The sequence below is a fragment of the Sceloporus undulatus genome, chromosome 5, assembly GCF_019175285.1.
Source record: "Sceloporus undulatus isolate JIND9_A2432 ecotype Alabama chromosome 5, SceUnd_v1.1, whole genome shotgun sequence".
NCBI lineage: Eukaryota > Metazoa > Chordata > Lepidosauria > Squamata > Phrynosomatidae > Sceloporus > Sceloporus undulatus.
Window position 1 is genome coordinate 83,449,962 of NC_056526.1, and position 24,337 is coordinate 83,474,298.

Consider the following 24,337-nt stretch of genomic DNA (forward strand, 5'->3'; position numbering starts at 1 on the left):
ATCTCACTGTCAAACCTTTACCTCACAGGCCTGAAGGAACCATACTGCCACTTAAAAGCTCTTCTTTGGGAGAAAATGTTGAAGGCATCTGATCAGGCTGCGAAAAACAGGCCTCTGCATATGACCTCAGTTGGTCTCTCTTCCTTTGACTCCTGTGCCTAATCAGTACCGACCATGTTGGGTTCATTGGTGTGGGTTGCATTGAAATGTTCCTTAATGGAAACATCCTTGTTCTCTACCAGAGGGTAATCTTTGGACTGGCCAACTGAGGAATTGGCTGCTTGGGTTCATGTGCTTCTTACCCCAGGAAGACCTCTAGAGCCATTTCCAGAGTCTGCCACAGGTCAACAATCTCCCCAGAAGAGACATAAAAAGAAAAAGAGAACTAGGGATTCCAATCCCCTTCAGCATGGTACTCAAGCCCTGCAGGATTAGGTTTCTCCACCTCCAGTTTAGCAGGAGCCACTGGCACTGGTGCCTGAGAGGGAATCCTCAGCTCCAATTTTGGTTGAGTCCTGTACCTCATTTGATCAAGTAGGCTTACATGGCTCTTCCACTGGAGAAATCACCACAACTTTTTGTGGTACACAACACTTCAGATGGGGAAATCATGGATTTTTTTTTAGGTTCAAGGGGCCCCACTCCTCCAACTTCTAGACAATATGCTGCTCCCTCTCTTCCAAATTGTTATCTTCTGCTGATACCATAACCACAAGAAGGGTTGTTTCACTCCAGCATTGTCTCTCCTGTGGAGTTTGAATGAGTTTGACTACCTTGAGTTCCTGTCAATCTCTGTCTCGTAAGTCGTAAATCTCTAATATTCTGATTGGTATCTTTGGAACCCTAATCAGTAACATGAGAGGGAAGACTCATACACCTGCTTTAATACCTGTAGGATGGAATCTCCCTATGGGTATCCAGAGCTGTCATCATCTCCAGAATATTATCAATGTCAGGACTATCAATACTGTCAATGTTTCTGACATTTGGAAGATCCTAATCACTTCTCTTTGACATCGTGAATTAGTTTGTATATCTCAGTATTGGGCTGCCCTTGACCTCTGTCTCCAGCTTCTCCATCAACTCAACTCTCCATCAGCACATCAGCTGTCTCCTCTCAGTACTCAACCATCATTGTCCCAGGCTTGTTCTCTTCCATCTCATACCCCTTAGATATCTTCATCTTTATAAAACATACTCTGGTTTTCTCTTGCCTTCTGTGACTTGCCCATCTCAAGCCATTTCAACAGTGGAAGCTTCCACCTCTGAAGATGTGTTTGACTCAGATTCAGTGTCTTACATTAAACCCATAAGTGATGCTCCCTCTGCCTACTGATGGCATCCAGCCTTTCATTGACTAGATTGCTGTGTTTTTGTTGTTTATGGCAAGAAATTTGAATTTTCAGGTTCAACAATCAAAGCTTGTGGCCGAAGACTCGGTTTTTCAGAGGTTGCAGAGTCAGGCACTGTGTCTAGCTTCCTTTCCTCTTCGCTGCTGTCTTCAAGAGGACAGGAAATCATGAGTAACTCCTCCTTCAGTTCCTTCAACCTTGAAGATAGAGGGCCTATATAAATTGGTAGAAACCAGGTGGGAGTGGCTTGTGCAACATTCTAAGCGTAATCCTATATTTGTTGATGCAGCACAATCCAGGTCGTCACAAAAGTTTCATTTGACCCCTACAGACAAGGAGGGCAAGAAGCTTGATGCCATGGGATGCAAATTCTATTCAACATCTGCCCTATTGTTCCACATTTCACACTAAAGTGCTTTCATAGGAAAATATCAGCAATTTCTGTGTTAGAAGCTGTTATCCTTCCTCAGCAAGCTACCCGATGAAGATTGTAGGGTCACAATAATGTTACATGCTGAGGCACATAGGATGGCAGCACAGCAAATAACCAAGAACCCCACTTGCACTTAGAATCCCACCTAGAACATTTCAACTGATGCAGTTCATAGGGGCCTTGCTAGATTCACATTTCCAAGCTATCTTCTTTCCTTATGACAGGAATCTTGTCCTCTGGGGTGCTTTCCAGGACACTTGAGATCCTCAGTGTTTCTTGATACAAGCAACCAATTCATTACCACTGCCATAATCTATTTGGGGAATGATGTCCACTATTTGAAATCCTGTATCTTATAGATCATATTAGCTAGAAACAGAGGCCAGATTACAGATTGAGAAGTGTATTTACTTTGAAAAGTATTGTGACTCCTTTGTGGAGGACTGAAGTAGATGAGACACAACAACCATTTGTGTGTTTGTATTTCAAAAAACTTACGGTAGAAAGTTTATTCGTTATTAGCTGTTTGAAGTATATATTAAGGCCAGAGTGAAATCCAGTATCTTTGGATATAAACCTATTCATATTTAGCTTTTAAAATCATGTTAAAAATATACCACAAAGATATATTATGGATCTGTGATTTGATTACTTCCTGAAGTCTTGCAAACCTATAGGTCAGCAACAAATCATCTTCTGTTTGGTTGGGAATAGACTTCTTTGCCTTTGGAGTAGTTTGTAGCATGAGAAAAAAACCCAGAGCTGGACTTTACAAAACACAGCTACCACATGATTTCACATGAAAATCCCCTGAATTTGGGAGACAGGATGGAGCATTGTGATTGGTAGGGAATATGTAAAATGGGATAGATAAGAGCAGAACTTGGTTTTATGCTTGATATTGGTCTTTTATGAGCAGAACTTGGTTTTATGCTTGATATTGGTCTTTTATGTGTATATATATATATATCTTCTCTTATACTGAGAGCCTCCCTGAAAAATTGGCTATACTGGAAACTGTAATTTCTAATGTTTATAAGTAATTAAAAATTGCTGATTTTATGTGTGTCTTATTTCATATATTCGGAAAGGAGGCTATCACCCAGTGAAAATTGGAGATCTATTTAATGGCCGATATCATGTCATCAGGAAATTAGGATGGGGACACTTCTCTACAGTCTGGCTATGCTGGGATATGCAGTAAGATATACACTTTTTCACATGCTAACTTTCTAATGGATGTAAATGATACTTCATTGGATTTATTTTCTTTGAACTTGCTAATGGATTCGAATCTGAATGGGATTATGTAACATTGCCATTTGCCGTAGGCTGTATAATACAGGAGTTTTAATATTGTCCATTCTTTCACTCAGATTTATAACACTTATGAATCTGAATATATTTTCATAAACAAACCATTAATGCACATATTGAATACACATACTTTAAGAGGAAGTTTTACTGCAAACAAGATTTATCCTTTGTATTTTACAAAGGTCAAGCATTGTATTATAATTATATTTTTTAAAAAAATATTAAACCTTCACACAATCACAAACAGGTTTTATACAAATATATCTAAAGCAAGCATATGCAAACAACAATAAACTAAAACAAAAACAAACTTAACTAAACTACTAAACAAAACAAAACACACCACTGACCCCCTCAACTGATGGATATATACCACTATTATTATATTTCTTTATATATGGTAATATATTTTATGCCTCTGTAACATACCAACTCTGTTTATTTTATAAAACCTAAAACTGATTCATATCCCCAGTGATACTGTAAGTGTTTTATCAACAAGTCCCAATTTTTCTTAAAATTGTTCAGAGATTTGTCTTCGGCCAACATTTCAGTTTTTCCATTTCAGAAGTTCAGTTGTTTTCATCAGCCAGTATTATAATTATACAGTCGGCCCTTCTTATACATGGATTTTTTATACACGCATTCAAGCATCCACGATTTGAAAATGCTCCACAAAAATATAAATTTCAAATATCAAACCTTGATTTTCCATTTTTTATAAGGGGACACCATTTTGCTATGTCATTATATTTAATGGGACTTGAGCATACATGGATTTTGTTATCCATGGGGGATCTTGGAACCAAACCCCAGCGTATAACAAGCGTATAACAAGTCAACTGTACTTTTGATGATACTTTGATGATAATTATACTTTTAGTTCAGACAGTAAAAAAATCATTTTGCATCCCATTATTGGAAGATTGTATGTTTGTATGTACAGTCGGCCCTCCACATTTGCGGCTTTGACCTTTGTGGATTTGATTAAAATGTTCTCTCTAGCAACCTCTGGGTCCTCCAGTGCAACTCTCCTGGAAGTTGACCATAGAGTTGCGCTGGAGGACCTAGGGATTACTAGAGGATATATTTCTCTGGCCATTTATAGGTCTTCCAGTGTGATTCTGTGCCAACTTCTGGCAGTTATTGACTATAGAGTTGCACTGGAGGACCAAGATTCCTAGGGAGAAGTTCTCTCAGGTTAAAAAAAAACAGTGTTTCTTATTTGCAGTTTTTCGAATGTGGAGGGCCCATTATATATAAATTTAAGCTATCCTTCAGTCACTTGAATATCATTAAAATATCACCAACATGTTTTTTCTAGTGGGGGGATGTATTCATTGTTGTGTGTGTGTGTGTGTGTGTGTGTGTGTGTTTTAATAGCAAAATGTACTGGCTTTGACAGTTACTTTTACTTATTATTTTGAAGGGGAAAAAGGTTCGTTGCAATGAAAGTAGTGAAAAGTGCTCAACATTATACAGAGACAGCCTTGGATGAAATAAAATTGCTTAAATGTGTAAGTATTGTGGCAATATTTTGTGCTTATCTACTGTGATGGTAATTTTTTTAAACAGATGAGTAATTTTGGAAATTCTCTTGGAAATTAGTTAAACAGAACATAACAAATAAAATTGAAATTGCAAAGTACTTTTTTTAGCTGAAGTGTCCATGAAAAAAATGGTTAAATTATGTTGTTTGATTATATTATGTAATTAAATGGTGATATTTCAGATCAGTTTAAATTAAATTTGTTTAAAATATTTTTCCCAACTTTTTTTTAGGTTCGTGAAAGTGACCCTAATGATCCAAATAAAGACATGGTTGTACAGTTAATTGATGACTTCAAAATTTCTGGCATGAATGGCATACGTATCTTTCTCTCTCCCCTACCCCCTTAACTAATGTCTTGGTTTTAAACGACAGGCAAACCTTATTTGTTTTTCAGAATGAAACACTGGATTATTTGTTTGTTTGTTTATTTATTTATTTAGAGCTGTAGATTTGCACTATATAAATAAAGCATATTAGATTGATTTTATAATACTATTGAAACAGTAGTATCATTATTAGTATTTGAAATACTGAAGATAAATTCTGAAAAGAATTTGGTATATCTAACAATGTGTGACTAGACTTTTGCCTGCTCAGTGGGACCTCTCCCTGTTTTTCTTCCTTGTGCTATCTGAATTTGCTTTAGAAGGTCCCCCAGCTGACTGGAACCTATATGATATCTGTGCAGGAAGCTATAGAAGGAAGAGGGAGTCCATTCTGCCTATGGCATCTATTCCACTGGTGGGTGGACACCATTGGATGCAAGTCTGTGTGAATATTCAGAATGAGAGCTTGTGGGACACTAAGAGGCAGTATTTTGAAAAGTGCCTTAGTTTTGCTTATAAAGATGTAAATTGGCTTCTTTAGCAGAGAAGGGAGTGATTGATACTTCTTTTTTTAGTGCTATGTGTTTTTAAATATTATATTTTGATCATATGTTTATCCTCTAAAATAAATTTACTGTTCCTGGAAAATTTATGATACTACATTGATACTAAATTGGCCTGTTTTCCCAGCGTAGACAGAGAATTACATAGAACACATTAGAGGATAGGCCTGTGAAAGTACCTCTAATACTGTTGGTGATGTGATTAAGTCTTGTGATTACATTTCCCAAGTAAATGTGTAGTCACTAATGGTCACATACAGCTCCCAGCTGAGATTACTTAAACATAGCATCGATACAACCTATTCTGGTCAATAATGTTGTCATCTCAAAAGATCTTGGTGGACAGCTTTTACTTGCCTACAAACAACCTACCACTCTCAAACAGTTACTTATCTACAGGAGGACACACAACATGGATGGGAAAATGGTATAAACCTTGCCAGAAACCCAGATGCCACCTCTGCCCATACAGCTACTCAGGAAATGTAATCGTGCAACCTAATCACATCACCCACAATGTTAGAAGTACTTTCACTTGTTCATCCTATAATGTGATATATGCCATCCTCTATCAACAATGCCCTTCAGCACTCTACATTAAGCAAATAGGCCGGTCTGTGTAGAGAATAAATGGCCATAAATCAGACATTATGAGTAAGGATGCACAAGTCAGTTGCAGAGCATGTGAGGCTTCCTGGATATTCCATCTCAGAATTCAGAAAAGCAGTCTTTGAACAACAAAACAAAACTAAATCTTCAAGGGGAGATTGGAAAGAGAAACAGCAGAGTTAGGATATATCCACAAGCTCCAGTCCTATCAACAGTGGATTGAACAGGGGCAATGGTTTCCTGGCACACTAAACATATTAGAACACTTGTTAATACTCCAGCCTCAGGAGGACTTTCTTGCCCATTTTATCACATCTGCTTTCTGGTTCTAAGCCGGCAATATACTATATTCCAAAAATTCCCTCCACCATTCATATGGGTATCTTCTCATCTCAGCTTTAAGCAATATCTTGCCTCCCACCCCTGTTTTCCAATGACTGAACTTGGCATGCCATCACCATACCCACAGGTTTGTATTTATGTTACTATTCACACCTACAGTGTCTGTACATAGGTATTTCACTCCATGCATTTGATGAAGTAGACTCAGGGGCTGTGCAGACGAACCCTAAGGGATGACCTTCAGCTGCCCTTTCTTCAGCCAGATCGGGGCTGTGGCAACTGCACACCGCAGCCCCGATCTGGCCTTTCCAGGCCATGATAGCCATAATGCCACAGCTATATGGCGCTCCTTCACTGCTGCATCATGTGGACGCAGTGCTGGAGGAGCACTGTGATGCCACACAACATGTGGTGCGGCGCAAGGCATGGCATCCTGGAGCGGAGCCAGGGTGTGTGTCATGAAGATGCTATGCCCTGACTCCTCCCCCCAGCTGGCCTTTCAGGCCGGTGTGTAAACCTCTCATGTTTGTAGCATACGAAAGCTTATGCTACAAACTTCTTTCTCTCAGTAAGTCTGAAAGGGGCTACAATATCCCTTTCTATACTTTGCTATGACTACCAAGAATAAATGAATGACTCTTACATAAGTGGATTTTAAAACCTCATAGACATCACTGTAATAATAATACTATTTTTTGAACATCTTGGTGGTGGTGTATATAAGTATGAAAGTGTATTTATCTTTAGCAGTAGTCTAATGGTAACTATTGCTTTCTGCTTATAGCTCATCCACCTGATAAAATAAGATCTTCCTACTACTGTATATTAAAATGAAATATAAAGCATTATTGCTGTAGGAATAAAGTAAATTGATTGGACTTTTTACTGGAAGCACATAGCAAGATGCTGGAAGCATACAGCAGTATGTTCCCAAAATACATACTTTGGACACCATTAACTTATCACCCTACCTTTTATCCAAGACCTTTAAAATGACTAATCCATAGATTTATGTACAACAGTGAGCTGTGTAAAAATAGCTGCCCAACCATATTATCACCATTTCATACATCCTGTCTCATTAACACACAATCCAGAGCATTACAAACCCTAGTAGTTCATTGTGATGGGACCTTCAGAAAGAGCTAAGTCGCTTTTACCTTCCAACCTCAGAAGGTTCCCTGTCACTAATATGGACCCTGTTTTTACCTTTTACACTACCCTTAAGTGTATAAGGGCAAGGGTCCCAAGTGTCTCCATAAACTAGTTTAGGTAGTGTGTAAGCTCTTTACAATTTATAGTAATCAGTCCAGTCAGAGTCAACCACTGCAAAACAATAACTTTTATTGAGAAACATACAGAGATAAAGTACCTTGTGTGAGTTAACTTCAAGCTCAGTAGGCTTTGAACCAATCTTTATCCTACTCCCTTCTCTCTAAGTAGAACCATCAACCAGACCTGACTAGACTAGACCAGACTGATTGACACAATTAAACTCTATGATGGTCTGTTTTGTGGGTTCCATTTTGTTGAAGCAACAGTGCAACATTGTTTTTGTTGGGATCAAGCCCCTCTTTGCTGATCCCTCTTTTACAGCATCCTGGGTGATTGTCAGGCATAACTTTATTATAGTTTGGAAAAGTTTCTTTCAGACTATAACACCCATGACCTTGATGACTGTGGGACTGTTAGAAATTATTTTGGAAACATATTTCAGATTATGTTCTAAATTTAAAGAAGATTAGGGAGTTGAGAGGAGAGGCTTTTAGTCCCAATTTATATTACATCTGCACCAGGCTTACTTGCATACTTTAGTTGTGTTTGTTGCATACATAGTCAAAATATGGAATATTTACTTGTAATATTTTTTCCATGATGGTTACAGACTAATGGAATTATTGGCCATTATTCCTTAATTAAATCTCAGATGTTTGTATGGTTTTTGAAGTACTTGGACATCACCTTTTAAAATGGATAATCAAGTCCAACTATCAGGGCCTTCCCATCCGTTGTGTAAAAAGTATAATACGACAGGTAAGATGCTAATACAGTCTTTCTTGCAATGTGTGAATATTTGTAATGCAAAATTTTATAACTCAGCTGACATTATTTGGACTGTGTTTTCACAGATCTTACCCTTCTATGCTTCAAAGGGCAGTTACTTGCATTTATGATATTGCAGGTAGCCAATATGAATGTTTTTAGTGGCAGTCATTAAAAATGTTTTATTTTTATTTAATTTATAGAAAATATTTATTTCACCTTCCTGGGACTTGTGCAACACATTGCAGGAGCTGTTTTTATTGTTGTTTATTGTATTTATATCCCACTCTTTATAAATGCTCTCAGAACGGCTTACAAATTGGTAATTAGACAGTTCCCTGCCCTTAGGCTTAAAATCTAAAGACCCAATACACAAGAAAAGGAGATGGGCAGTTAAATCCAGTAATAAAATATAAGAAATTTCAAAATGGCGACAGCAGTACAGTAATGATAAAAACAGACAGATGCAGGAGATTAAACTGATAAAATGAATGCCTGCCCAAGCAAGGTCTTTATCCTGCATAAAAATGGTGTCATAGAGGGCATTAACCTAGCATCCCAGATTGTGAATTCCACAAGAAAGCCCTTTCTTTTCGCCTTATCAGACTGCTTTTTCTTATTAGTAGGGGGTCTGTCTGATCTGTTTCTTCCTCTGAATTTCTAGCTTTTCATTTAATATTTGCTCAAGATTTGTCTTTTTTGTATGCTTAGGTACAGCAGTGTGAAATGTAAAAAAAAAGTCTTCCAAAAGTGTACATTTTAAAAAATACTAAAAAATAGAAGCAATTCTTTTTTAAATGTTCCAGTCATTTCAGAAGAAATACCGGCACTTTAATAGTCCACAGTAACATAATGCAGCAATTAACAATAGATCTGGCATGGCCTTTCATGTCTAGGCTTTGGTCCTATCTAAGAGAAGTTAATGTAATGCATATTTTCCCTTTTTGTCTTACTCATGTAAACTGAAGTTGATTGCAAATGTAAGCAATTATTGTCTAGAAAATAGAAAGTTTGTCAGAATTTGTTTATAATACTATGCTTAGATGTATGATTTTGAAGTCAGAGTGACTTAATTATTATTATTATTATTTGTTTTATTTATATACCGCTATTCCAAAGATCATAGCGGTGAACAGCAAGTAAGCTAATTAGCAAGTAAGCTAATTTGCCCCCAACAGTCTGGGTACTCATTTTAGCGACCTCGGAAGGATGCAAGCCTGAGTCGAGCTTGGGCCCTTTTGCTGGTCTTGAACTCGCAACCTTCTGGTTTTGAGTGAATGGCTGCAGTACAGGCATTTAACCACTGCGCCACCAGGGCTCCTTAATGTGAAACATGTTTTTAAGTAGGGAACACAGAAACAGTTTCTGGCAAATCCTTTTAACTGAAGAGCAGCCTTGAAGGTTGTAGTTGGAAACAGGATTGACAGGAAGGAGAATTGCTTTAATATTTTCCTTTCTTGCTGTTTGTTCAAAATTATCATTGCCCAAGCCGCTTTCATACTTTAGGAGAACAGGGTGTCCTTTCCCTCAGATTTCTTCCTCCAATAGAAATTTGGGGATGGTTATGTTGAGTAGTTCAGTGGTTCTCAAACTTTTTATCCTTTACATCTACATGGGGATATTGCGCCCTCCCGCTCAATGTAGAATATGAATAAAAATACTTTGTTTGTTTAGTGTGCATAGGTTTGTTTGTACATTCATGTGTAGTCACATTTTTAACATTTTATAAGGAAATGAGATTATCCAAATTAGAACAGTTTTATTTAAATACATTTAATACTTAACACATGTGTAAATTTTACACCTATTGTCCCACACACAGCTACACTCCCACTCAGTCATGCTCCCTCAGCCATGCCCTTTCATTTTTCACTCACATGCATACTGTTTGCTTTCTCACACATGCAGTCACACAGAAACATTCATTTTATTATTTGTCTGTCATTGCTCTTTGTCTTCACATGGTCAAGAAGGAGTGGCCCCTTCCTGCACTGAAATCCCTCAACACCATCTTAACTGAAAACAGGGTAGCATTTTTTACTAAGTGGCTTCCTTTTTCCTGTACCTGTCTTTGGTAAGGCAGCTTGTTGGCTTATGTGCTCTGCTTCTTGCATATTATAAACTGGATGATGGAGGTTAATACAGTAAGGAAGATTGGGCACACAGAAGCCTATTTTAAGTGTACAAGTAATGTATGGGCCTAGAGATTTCTAGAGAGAATACTCTACTAGGCATTTGTAGCTCCTCCAGTGCAATTTTATGGGCAGTGTCTGTTGGACATTGACCACAGAGTTCCACTGGAGGACCTAGAGATTCCTAGAGAGGTGTCCTCTCAGGTAGAAACATGGTGTTTTTGTTATTTGCATTTTTTCCATATTCACGAGGGTCTGGTGCCCCTAACCCTAGCGAATATGGAGGGACGTGTGTGTGTGTGTATTGTATATGAGTATACAGTATACAAGTGCATATACAAGTGTGTAAAAAGATGAAGAGTGTGAATGTGTATACGTGTGTGTGAGAGAGAGAGACAGAATTTGTGTGTGCGACTGTGTGTAATGAATGTTATCTAAGAGTCAGAAAAAGAGCATTACTGAGTGTATCTGAGAATTAGTGTGTGACAGAAAGTCACACACACACTGAGAGAGGGACCGAGGGTGCGTGAGAGAATGTTGAGTCTGCAGCAAAGTCTTATCCTGACAACTGGGGCAGTGATGAGATGGTTGGGGAAGAAGAAGCAACAGCTTGGGATGTCACTCGTTGAGACCACAATCCAGCAAGCTTCCTATTCTCCTCCTCCTACTTCAGGGAGAAGTGGTTGCTCCAAACGTCCTCTTCACCTTTCTCTTCCCCTCCAGAACATAAAAAGTGTGGGAAGAGGGGAGGAGGAGAATCAGGGTCTCCTAGTCTTGCACCACCCCCCCTGAACAACTCTTTTGCCCTCCAGGGTCCCACCCCACTGTTTGAAAACCACTGGAGTACTTGACAAGAAAGGAAAAGCTTAAACCTTTCTCTAAATTCCTCCAAGGCTACTTGTTAATTTGAAAAATACAGACAGAAATTGCTGACACTCTGTTCATGCATCATGCATGTTACATATCACTATAGTAAAATACATGGAAACTATGAAACTTTAATATATATATATAGATCATTTGTGTTTGTTTTTGATTACTGAATATAGGATTTAATGATGCTGTTGCCATTCTTTGAAATTATTTGTCAATAATTATATTACTGTTACTTTCTTGTTTATATTGTCATTCCCTGTTTTAACAATGTCTTACTGAAAGGTGGGGCAAAAATCATGTAAAGAAATAAATACTGTAATATTGATATAACCTGTAATGATATTGTAATTTATCTACCTGTAAGTTTTTTTAAAAAAATTGTACAAGAGAAAACATTTTGGTAGTTAACATCTGCAAAACCTGTTAAGCATTTCCTTACTAATGTTATTAGTCTTAAAGCTTTTGAAACCAAGAGATTTCCTTTGTAACGACATCCTTCTCCTTTTGATCGTTTTGCAATCAGGTATTGCAGGGTTTAGATTATCTCCACAGCAAGTGTAAGATCATCCATACGGACATCAAACCAGAAAACATCCTGATGTGTGTGGACGACACCTATGTACGTAGAATGGCTGCAGAAGCAACAGAGTGGCAGAAAGCTGGTGCTCCTCCTCCTTCTGGCTCAGCAGGTATGGTAGTAGATTTATACCTTCAGTAAGTAAAACTAGATCACAATATTGGCTGGATTAACATTTTATTAGTTCAAGATAATGGGCATAATAAATATATATAGTTTTTAAAAAGTTAAGAAAAACAAGCTCATGTCATCTGGAAACTTGATTATGCTTGGCCAGGAGCATACAATTTAATATATTACAGTTTCCAATTTGCGGTGGATCCGTTCCAGACCCCTCTCCCCCATGAATCAGAAAAACTGCAAATATTGGAGCCCCATTGTTTTTAATGGGTGCACTTGCTGCACTTGCGCACCATTTTGTCCCTCCTGGCTTCCCATCTGTGGAAATTCAAAACCGTGAAGTAAGTCAGCAAATCTCAGGGGACGACTGTCAGTGTTTGCACAAGATTTGTATTTCAGGATTTTATACTTGCTTTTATTATTATGAAAACTTTTCTTGAGGTTTGTGGGCTGATTATATGTCCACACCAACAATATATTAGTGTCAGAATCCTGAAATCTTTCGTCTACCTTGTGTAAGCATTCCTCTTTCTCTCTAGATTTTAAAAAGTTTGTGCTGTTTAAAAATGATCTGTGAGAGTTTTAGCTGTCACCTTCTCTATTAGTAGTTTTATGGATTTATGGATGTTATAATGTGTGCACTTATCACTTTATGAATGTGACTGTTTTCTTTGTTTTTGTGTTTATATTTTTAGTGAGTACTGCTCCACAACAGAAACCTGTAAGTACTCTAACCTTCTTATTGTATATGTCCTTTTAGCCTGTTTGAAAGTGGAATTGATAACATTTTAAAATCCATGCACAATTTTTACATGATAACGCTTGTGCATGTGTGATACCTTGCCTAAAATTATCTAAATGCATTATTTCTATTGTAAGAAATACATTATTTCTATTGTATTTTATTAATAGTGCAACTATTAAATACAGCCTATTCTGGGCAAATATACTGTATATATTTGACTATAAGTCGACCTCATGTATAAATCAAGGGCAGGTTTGGGGGCCAAAATTGTGGATTTTGATCTGACCTGAGGATAAGTTGAGGGTAAAACTTACCAGCATATAACATAGGAAGTAAAGGATGAAGCAAAGGAAAATGATGCTAAAGATCTTTTAAAAATTTGACAGGCATAACTGCTTGTGCTGGCTCTAAAGGTTGGATGGATGAGATAGTAGAAAAGGTTGATGTTTCTTTTACATACTTCTGAGAAGAGATTAACGTGACCCTTTAAGACAGTTCTTCATGTTGTGGTGACCCCCCAACCATAACATGGTGTCTGGGTTCCTAAGACCATGGGAAATATGTGTTTTCCAATGGTGATAGGCGACCGCTGTGAAAGGGTCGTTCGATCCCCAAAGGAGTCGCGGCCCACAGGTTGAGAACTGCTGGATTAAGGCCTCACCTTTCACCAGGGCATGGTTTCCTTTTTGATAAGAATTAAAGTACAGTACTTACCTTGACCCGTGGATAAATTGGCCCAGGTTTTTTTGGGTCAATTTTTTGACTAAAATTTCAAGACTTATACATGAGTATATATAGTAGGTACATTCTTATTAATGGCTTACAGACATATGGCTGAGGATGAGATGAGGGAGCTGTTTTGGTTGGACTGCTCAAGTGTTTCCTTTCTGGGGTTGGAAGGGAAGTCTTGGACATGTTTGGGGGGTGCGCTAGTCACTGAGCACCAGAAAAGTCTTACTGGCTCCATACCGACAGGCCAAAATAAAGCAGCTTCAGGTCACTTTGGAGGTATGCTATTTCAATGATGCATGTGTCCTAAGAGTCCGGAAGCTGCGCCAAAGCTGTGCTCTAGTCCTTAGGATTGGAACATGGCTTTGGCATGGCTTCTGGATTCTTAGGACACATGCATCATTTAAACAACATACCTCCAAAGTGACCCAAAGCAGCTTTATTTTGGCCTGTCTGTAAGGAGCCACTATCTGCTTTCTTCAGCTTGGAGATCAGGACAGAGTCAGAGTCTTCCCTCCAGTTGTTGCATTTAGAATCTGGAGAGAATAAGAGTGGCTGGGGCTCCTCTCATCATACTTTCTGGAAGGGTGGTGAAAGGCTAGCTATAATGAGTTAAAATGTTAATTCCATTCTCATGTGGACAGAAGTAAAGGAAATTCTGTTGATTTCAAGATCCAAGTTGTAGTGTGTGCTGAAGTCTTCACAGGATAGAAGATCTGTAGTATGATGTTTTCTCCTTGCCAGCAGCTACTATATAGGTTGCATTCTTGTTCAGTTAAGCAGTTCATTTCCACTCACTGGAATGCAAAACACCTGTGAAACCTATTTTTCTCAAATTCCATTCCCCTATGCTTCATGGTAAATTTCTGTTGAAGCAGGAAAGCCTTTCAAAAGCATGTAGTGATATGGCATGTGGATCAGTTGTTAAAATGGAAGAGGGAAGTAAACAAGCTCCCACCTAATTACAGTATATCTCTATGAGATGATGGCTGCATTCTAGTACCTTGCATTAATGGGAATTCTGAGTTGCATCCGTAACCATCCAATGCACAATATATATATTCCCGCAAATGTCTAACAAAATGGTTGGCATTTTAAAGAGTACAATCTAAATATTTAAATAAAAACTGAGAAAGGTAGATAATAAGAAATTTATGATACAGTGCACCCTTTCCTTGCGCAGGGATCCGTTCCAGACGACCCCCCCCCCGCGTAAGGCAAATTCCGCTTAAGTTCGAGCCCCATTGAAAACCTCTTCCATTGTGCAGCTTTCAGCATAAGCTGGAAGCCGCGTATTACGCAGGTGTACAGTATAATAAATCTTACATAAGTTCTAACAAATTGTACACATCTAAAAGTACACTAAATGCTACCTTAGTTTTCCTGTTGGTACAGAGCCTCCTGTGGTGCATTGCTTAATTTGTGTTGTTCAGTCTTAACAGAAAAAATTGATCAATTTGCAGTGAAATCCTGCCACCCCTCCCATCATGATGGCTGATGGGGCTGGGATGTCACATTGTTGCCTCTCCATTATTTGCCAGGAGAGAGGAGTGCAGTTGAGGGTGAGGGGCTCTGCCATGCCTCGGTAGGCAGTCATCTGCTGTCACTTGAAACCCCCAAAACAGGGCATTTTGTGTGCAAGGATAGGGCAGGAAAGAGTCTACCATACTTTGACCTGAATATTGTTGGTTGTCCCAATTAGAGTGAATCCATTGAATTAGTGGGATTCCTTAAATGTTGGCTTGTCATTTGATATTTGATTCAGTGAGTGGAACTACTAATAGGATTCAAGTGTACATTGGAATGCAAAGTTATTCTATTCACCTTATATGGGACCAGTTCACTCCAGTCAGCTATGCCAATCTATAGCTGGAGTAACAAAACCAAAAACTTGGTTTCTGCTCCTGGAAGGAGTGATTAATGCAGAGGTGGAGTCACAATTTAATCTGCCACTCTTTTTTTCCTCAAGAAGTTTTCTTTTCTAGGCCTACAAAATGTAGTTAATTTCAAGGGAAAAAAGAATTAGGCTGTCTTGATCTTAGCTAGTACAGTTGGCCCTCAGTATCCACAGGGGATCCTCTCTGGATCCCCTTGTGAATACCGAAAACTGTGGATGCAATGGGGCTTCACCGGCCCAGCCACCCAAAGCCCACCTTGCCGTTTTCACCATGGCAGGCAGCAGGGGGCTGCCTCCCCTTCCTCCTCCTCCTCTCCCCCTGTTTCTGCTTACTTCCTCCTCCTTCTTGTTCATCCTCTTCTTCCTCTCCTTCTCCCCTGCTGTGGCTGTTTACTTCCCCCCTCTCCTCCTCCCCCTCACCACCACTTCCTCTTCTCCTTCTCCTCTTCTTCCCATCACTGCCTCCATCTCTTCCTCCACTTCCTCCTTCTCCTCTGCTGCCCCCGCATGTGGACTTGTCATCCGCAAATGCTGTAATCCGCTGATGGCACATCCACAGATATGGAGGGCCTACTGTATGTGGGACATTTATTGAATAGTGCAACTATGATGATTGATGAGTTATTCAGCATAGCAGAAAACCATTCTTACATAAGGAATGCCGAATGTTTTGTCATCTGAAATATAGGGTGCAGAGATTTTATGAAGTGAGCAGTAATGGCTTCTTTCTCATTATCTAATACCATTGACCATGGAATCCTTCTGGGCCACCTCTCTGGGGTGGGACTTGAGGGCACTGCTTTGCAGTGGTTCTGGTCTTTCCTGGAGGGGCGGATTCAGAAGGTGGTTTTGGGGGACTCCTGTTTGAGTGTCTGGCCATTGGCCTGTGGGGTCCCTCAGGGTTCTGTTCTGTCCCCATGTTATTCAACTTCTATATGAAACCACTGGGACTGGTCATCTGGAGTTTGGGGGTGTAGTATCACCAGTATGCGGATGACATCCAACTCTTTATTTCTCCTTTCAATCTGATTCCAAGGAAGCTATCTCTGTATTGAACCAATGTCTACTGTCAGTGAGGGACTGGATAAGGGCAAACAAAGTGAAACTTAATCCAGACAAGACAGAGGTGCTTCTGGTCAGTCATAAGGCAGACCAGGGAATAGGGACTTGGCCTGTGCTGGATGGGGTTACATTCCCCCTGAAATTTCAGGCTCACAGTTCGAGTGTTGTCCTGGACTCAACTCTGAGCCTGGATGCCCAGGTTTCAGCAGTGGCTAGGAGTGCATTCGCACAATTAAAACTAATGTGCCAGCTGTGCCTGTTCCTTGAGATGTCAGATCTGGCAACGGTGACACGTGCCTTGATTACATCCCACTTTGACTGCTGTAACACACTCTGTGTGGAGCTGCCTTTGAAAACTGTTCAGAAACTTCAGCGGGTTCAAAAGACCGCAGCCAGAATGCTGACAGGGGTCAGTTACAGGGAGCATGTAACTCTCTTGTTGAAGCAGCTTCACTGGCTACCGGTTTATTTCTGGGCACAATTCAAAGTGCTGGTCATGACGTATAAAGCCCTACATGTCCAGACTATTTGAGAAACCTTATCTTCCTGGACTAACCTGCTAGATCCTCAGGAGAAGGTTTTTTCTCCATCCCACCAAGATCACAGGCTCACTTGGTGAGGACATGAGAGAGAGCCTTCTTGGTCATTGCTCCCACCCTCTGAAACTCCTTTCCACAGGAGGCTAGGCTGACCTCCTTTCTGCTGGCCTTTCACTGGCAGGTAAAAATATTTGTATGCAGTTAGGCTTTTTAAAATTATGGAAGAATGGCTTTATTTGGGGGAATTGTCTTACATTATATTTTTAAACTTTTGTATGTTTTAAATTTGAACTTTGTAGTGTTTTAATTAGGTTATTTTAATTGTCTTTTTAAAAAATTGTTTTAATGTGTTTTATATTGTGAGCTACTTTGAGTCCCTTTTTGGGAGAAAGGCGGCATAGACATAAAATAAAATAAATAAAACAATGTATCTTATACCAGCAGAGTAACTGAGACTTGGGGTTATTTCATCCTCTGAATTCTGTTGAGTTTAAATTTTGTGGAAAGTTAGTTCTGCAGAACTGGGCAGTGCTGTTTTCATTTCACAGGCTTTAACTTTATGTTGGATTATTGCTTGGGGTAGTAGTAATTAGCCCTGGTTTTGTGTTTTTTTTAGATTGGAAAAATATCAAAAAATAAAAAGAAGAAACTGAAAAAAAAGCAAAAGAGGCAGGCTGAGCTTCTAGAAAAGCGTTTGCAGGAAATAGAAGAGCTGGAGCGAGAAGCTGAGAGGAAAAAAATAGAAGAAAAAGTAACCTCTGCTGTATCATCCAATGAACAAGAGGAGGAATACCACCCGGAAGTCAAGCTAAAAACTGTTGAGCTAGAAGAAGTTGCAGATGAAGAACCTGGGAATGAGGATGGTAAGTGTTGTTTGTTTTATTTTGCAATCAAAATTATATTAGATGCAGAGAGGCTGTTGAATTAGTATGTTCTGGTCTGTTAGTATAAAAACATTGGCCAGATCAAAGAACCAGGGATCGCAGAAGGGTTTATATTTATACAACCCCATGGAATAGTTTTGCTACATGAGCAATTTCACTGGTGGAGCCAATAGGGTATAATTTCCCCTACGCCTACAGCTATGGCACATATTTCTTTGGACTACTAAGAAAACCATCGGAACAGATTTTCAGGTGATGACAGCCAAAAGAGAGAGGGGAGAAAGACAGTGTTCCATTGAAGTTGCACAAGGCTGCATCCCTAGAGCTACATATGTTGGTGGAATTACTTCTTTGGATCCTGACCATTTGTGCAGATGGCAGCTCTTGTATATCGTGTAGCAAGTTGCTTTCAAAATGCAAGGATGAAATGAACAAGGGAGCCAAATATATTTTTTTAAAACAAGAAGCACCACTGGGCTAATGAAGGCTCTTTAAGTCTTGTTTTTAGTAAAGATAACACTGTTATGGTTAAGTGAAATTTTGGCCTGTTACAGACAGCCAAAATAAAGCTGCTTCGAGTCACAGTGGAGGTATAGATGTTACACGTCCTGTGACGCAGCTCATGGGCCTACCCCAGCTCACAGCTCGGGCACACTCACCGTGCTGGTCCTGATGGCACGCCCTAATGTCAGCTATTTGAGCCTTCTCTTCCGGGACAACCGCGATAGCTTCGGCGCCGGTTTTTTCCACCACAAGATACTCAGGTTCACGGTGATGCATGGGCGTGCGAGCGCCCTTCTTGGCTTGCTCCACCCTTGACCATCCTTTCCGGAGGCTTAGTTGGTCCCTTTTGTGGCCTTCCCGGCCGGTACAAATCTTGCTAATAGGCTTTTCCTTCTGGCGAATCTTAAGATAGGTGCTTTTATTTATTCGCGGTCGTTTGATATGTGTCTTTACTAGGAGGCTTTGTATATAATCTTTTGTTATGTTTTAAATTCTCACTGTCGTGTTAATTAGTTGATTGTCCTTGTTTTTAACCAAATGTTTTTACCCGCCGCCTTAACACGACGCCCGGGCATCCAATCTTGAGTCCGTTGGCAGAAGCGCGGTCTAGACACCATCACACACTAAGTCAACCGCTTTCATTCTCTGTGGTCTATCTTCTCTCATTTCCGCGATCCTGGTCTTGTGTCGCCCCCGCCTATCTTCCACGACTGTGACTTGTTTGAGTTACTGTTGTGGTGGACCCGGTTCTCACCGCGCACCTGACGTGCTCCCGTGTGTTTACATCATTAACAGGCCTTTCACTTTGAGTGGACATACCTTCTTGCTCACGGCCGCCCGTCCCCTCTTCTCCGCTCTCCGTGCCTCCTATCTTGTTCATTTAATTCAGCTCACTGGGTTTGTTGTGTGGCGTTGCTGACCTGTGTGCTATCAACTACTACCTGTACCAAACAAAATTAACACGCAGCCAGACGCCCAACACGTAAATCCGGAAAAACAATCATATGCCCAAAAGCCCTTCCCTCCAATATGGCGGCCGAGATGTTCTAGCCCCAAATCGCTCCGTTGGGCAGGCCCTAGAAGAAGCTGCCGAGCGAGGAAGCTCGATGCCCAGAGCAAACCAAATCGACAGCAGCAAAAGTTTGTTTGAACCTCTGCTGTATAATCCCAGAACAAGCGAGGAATACACCGAGTCCAGCTTTTAAACAACGCGCCGCGCCTCAGAAGCACGTTGCGATGAAGAACCCGGGCATGAGGATGAGTACAGTGTTGTTTGGTTTTCTTTGCATCACACAACGTACTCAGACAGCACATGCACCGAGCCCGACACTGCTGCAATTAGTATGTAGAGAGCTGGTCCACATTAAGAACCCCCCAACTCCAAAGCCATGGCACCGCATCAACACCAGAAACACCCACGCCGCACCCCCGCATAGAGACGACGTACCATACCACGACATATACCCCACACACCTACAAACGCCGCCCTCCCATCCCCCCCCCGCCATACGCGCTGAGCGCATCCCCCAACCCCTACTGACGCTAATTTCCATGAGCTCTGGAGCCACAATCAGGGCTCCACGTTAATTTCCCACCTAAGCTCTACAGCTGTATGGCACAGATTGACTCTTGGACTACTGTTACTAAGCCCAACCATTCGGAACACGATTTACCGCGTGGATCGACAGCCAAAAAGAGAGAGGGAGAAAGACAGCTGTTACACAGTGACGGGCACAAGCTGCCATCCATAGAGCTTACATATGTGGTGGATCTTACTTCTTTGCTTGACACTTCCTGCCACACCCACATCTGGCTCGTTCGTGTCCAGCTTGAGCTCATCTTGCTATATCGCTCACCCACCATTGCAGCAATTGCTTCAAAATGAAAGGATGAAATGACCACAAAGGAAGGAGCCCCAAATCAATATTTTTTGAAAAAAGACAAGCAAAAATGGGCTAATGAAATGGATCTATTAAGTCTTTGTTTCTTAGAGACGATACACGGTAGGTTATAGTGAAATGTTGGGCCTTGTTCCAGCCCAAGCCACACACAATAAGCGGACAACCATGCGCAGTCAAAGTGGAGGCCTAATGGCTGCGGGTCAATGAGGATGTGTCCTAAGCACGACCAAGAAGTCGCACCAACCACAGGCCACGCTCAGCCCTAAGGACTGGAGCCTGTCGCCCCCCCCCCCCTCCCTCCCCCCCCCCCACCCCCCCCCCCCCATCCCACCACCCCCCCCCCCCCCCCCCCCCCCCAACCCCCCCACTCCTCTCCCCCCCCCCACCCCCCCCTACCCCACCACCCACCCCCCCCCCCCACCCCCCCGGCCCGTTGCGTGTGCGCTTCTGGACTCTTAGGACGCATGCATCAAGAAACACCATACCTCCACTGTGACTCGAAGCAGCTTTATTTTGGCTGTCTGTAACACGGCTTTGTTGTGCATCTGTCCTACTTCAGCATTCCACCCTCCATTTCAGTTTTGAAGCTAATGACAGTTACAATTGTACTACCATTTTTTCTAACGATAGTTACTGCCAAGCCACTATCCCAAATCTCATTCAGTGTTAACTCAGTGCCGGTATGGATGTAAAATAACCACATAACAGTGTAAATGAGAAAGGAGAACAGCACACAACTGATGGTAGAACACAGTATGCAAACCCTTGGACACATTGGCTAGGTGATCTGGGCAGCATTTATTTGCATTTGGCCAAAGGTGCATCACTAATTCTGTCAAATGTGTAGAATAATATGAACTAAACATTATGCATTTTTGTATTTTGTTAAGGCTCACAGTTTTATTAAATACCAGATCTCCATTATTTATTGTTACCACTGGTTCAGGTCACAATGTTTTGTTCAGTGTTGCTAATAAATGCAGTTGCTGGATGAGACTTCTGTGTTTTGTTTTAAGGGGCAACTACAGAAGGAAACTGCCAGTGATTTTAAAAACAGTGGCTCAGCCTAATAGCCGTACAAAACTGCTGGAGCCTGGCTAATTGACTTATATACCCGGAATATGTACAGTTCTTCAGTGTGGTTACCTTCGGGGTAAAATAGCACTGAGCTGAAGCTATCTATTATGTTCAAATGCTGAAACTGTGTATGTAATAGTTCAAAGTGGTAAGAATCAAAAATTTTACTCATGTACTGAGAGAGAAAATGTATTAACATGCATATCTCTATTTATTTCTAAGGTGAAACAAAGATCAGGATGAAAAGGAAGACACAGAAAAGGAAAACACAGAAAAGATGATGACGTTGAACCGGAACTTGTCACATCAGAGTCTGCAGATCCCACTGGTAGAATCCCCTAAAACAAATGGTCACATTATAAATGGCCCTTTCTTATTGGACGAACAGATTGAAGATGAAGAGGAGGAAGAGGAGGAGTGCCCAAATGCTGACAATATAATCTTTGATGAGCCAAATGCAAAAGCGATGAACAGTTACTAGAGCTCCTATGAACAATTTAATGGTGATTGCACACAAACGGATGTCATAAAATTGTCGAATCACAGTTTTCTGAATTCTCAGCTTCTGGTTCTCTGGAGCACTAGATGTTGTAGTTGTGGTTCAGCTGTTTCTGAAGAATCAACTGTTACTGAAAGAGAGGGAAGTATACTCCATCCCATGATAGGAGCAGGACAGTTTCAGCATCTAGTACTGGAGACTTGCCAAAAAGTAAGCTTTTTTTCCCCAAGTTCTGTGTTTGAATACACTGATAGGGCTAAACTTTGTAATGCTGTCTTTAGTGTGTACTGTCCTTTTCATACTTTTACATATGTATAATGCTCAACATGTTATTAGAAGCGTGCTTATTGCAAAATGAGAGCGCAGAATGCAAAACATGGTACTGTTGGCATTTGTTGTGTGTTTGATGCCTTGTTAAACTTTACATTACATAACTATACTTAAGCTATTTTATGCTTTCTTAAAAGCACAGCATTGCTGTGTTACAGCTGGGATCTAAGGAACTGCCTGGCCTGTGCACCTAAAATGCCTTTGGGCTTGTTTTATGAACAGCCTACCAAATCATATGGTTAATGACTTTTGACATTGAGGGGGGATTCAGAAGCATTTACAACAACATGGGGATCCCTATTCAGGAAAGAAAGAAAAATCAATGCATCTATTGAGGTGCCCAAATTCTTGAGGCCTAAATCAGGTTTTTGATCACAGCACCGCCTACAATTTTCATCTTTTACATTGTTATTGAATTTTGCCCACCTTTTTCCCAGGATGGAATCCATGTTGGTGATGTGAGGGCATATTAGACAAATAAGTTTACTTGTCATGCTGTTTCCCTGATGCTACTGTGTACGCATGTATGTAGAACAAATTACTGCACATAGGCCGTGTGTTCTTTGCTTTCACTGTTTTCTGTTCATACAGTAGCAATAAGTGAGCTACTGTTTTGGTTCACTTTATCCATAGGGATATGAAGTCCTTTTGAAGGGTTTGCATCATTTTCTCTAAACTTGCTGTCTCCAATCCTGGTGTCCTGGAAAGTTCACCACTGTGTGTAGATACTGGAGTCATGCCAAGCAAACAGGAAATTCAATGTGTGAATTGTTGCTGAGCAACAGAAATGTTCAGATGTGAACATGGATCTCTTAGTGCTATTTGAACATGTACTGTTAACTGTGAACCTTGACTTTAAAAAAAATTGATAGACTGAAAAGTGTGAAGCCAACCAGATGACCATAAATCTTGGAAGAAGGCTAAAATTGTTGAGTAAAAAAATCAAGCCAGTGCAGCACGTTCCAGGAATTCACAAAAGGGTTTCTGTGGTGCTCTGAGTGTGATTACTTGTTTGGTTGCTCTTTTAGATGGGTAGAAATAAAAATTTTTATCCCTCCTGTCTTTATCGATCCTCAGCATGAATACAGTTCCAAGGTTCTGAACAAAGGGAGCCCATATGTTTAATTTGCACGCTTTATTTTGGCAGTTGCACTTTTCTAATAAGAGTAGCTGTAGCTCCCTGTGATGCCTCATATTGGTGGTTAATACGTCCATTTTTGATACTACATTCTGCTACAATTGTGCAAATAAGAAAACAGTATTTTGTAAGAACTTTTTAACAGTGATTTTTAAACAGACATCCACTTTGCTGCCTCTTACTGAAAGAGACCATATTTTATCTACCACCAAAGAGAAAGATGCACATTTGTATGTTGCTGTTCTTGTAATTGGTTTCTGGCACGGATACATGAGCAACATAGAACTCCAAGCCAACTATCCCAACTACTGCTTCACGATTATGTACTCCATCAGGAAACGCAGGTAAGATCTTGTCTTTCAAAATACTTGACTTGCTGTTTGTAGTATTAACCCTTGTTGGGTGCTAAGGCATTTGACTGGGATGGAATTTTATTTGGATTGAAAGGTATTACCATAAAAGAGAGCGGGAACGATTTGTATTGCTATTCACATAGCCTGTTATAGTATGTATGTATGTATGTATGTATTTAGCGCTGTGATTTGCACAGCGCTGTACATACAAACAATAAATGATAAGAATAAAACCTGCCTATGGCATACCATCTAAGAACATAATTAGGATAATACATGTAACTCTGTACATAGCAGTACAAGAATGGTTCAATAAAACAGGCAACAAAAAAAGAACATCAGATAGCAAATGTAATCATGCAATGCCTGGGAATGCTTCTCTGAACAAGATGTCTTCCGTTTGAGCTGGATTAAAGAAGTGTGACCCTTGTCGTGGT

The 24,337-nt window shown here is 40.3% G+C and overlaps 1 protein-coding gene across 1 annotated transcript in view; it reads left to right on the forward strand.

Moving 5' to 3' along the window:
• Window positions 1-24,337, forward strand: part of SRPK2 (SRSF protein kinase 2) — a 118,513-nt gene that overhangs the window by 76,199 nt on the left and 17,977 nt on the right. The window contains 11 exon segments of the mRNA XM_042467084.1: window positions 2,877-2,985; window positions 4,532-4,619; window positions 4,885-4,972; window positions 8,422-8,528; window positions 12,069-12,234; window positions 12,938-12,963; window positions 17,831-18,081; window positions 21,803-22,091; window positions 22,094-22,162; window positions 22,164-22,226; window positions 22,229-22,289. Coding sequence (XP_042323018.1) covers window positions 2,877-2,985; window positions 4,532-4,619; window positions 4,885-4,972; window positions 8,422-8,528; window positions 12,069-12,234; window positions 12,938-12,963; window positions 17,831-18,081; window positions 21,803-22,091; window positions 22,094-22,162; window positions 22,164-22,226; window positions 22,229-22,289 — 1,317 coding nt within the window.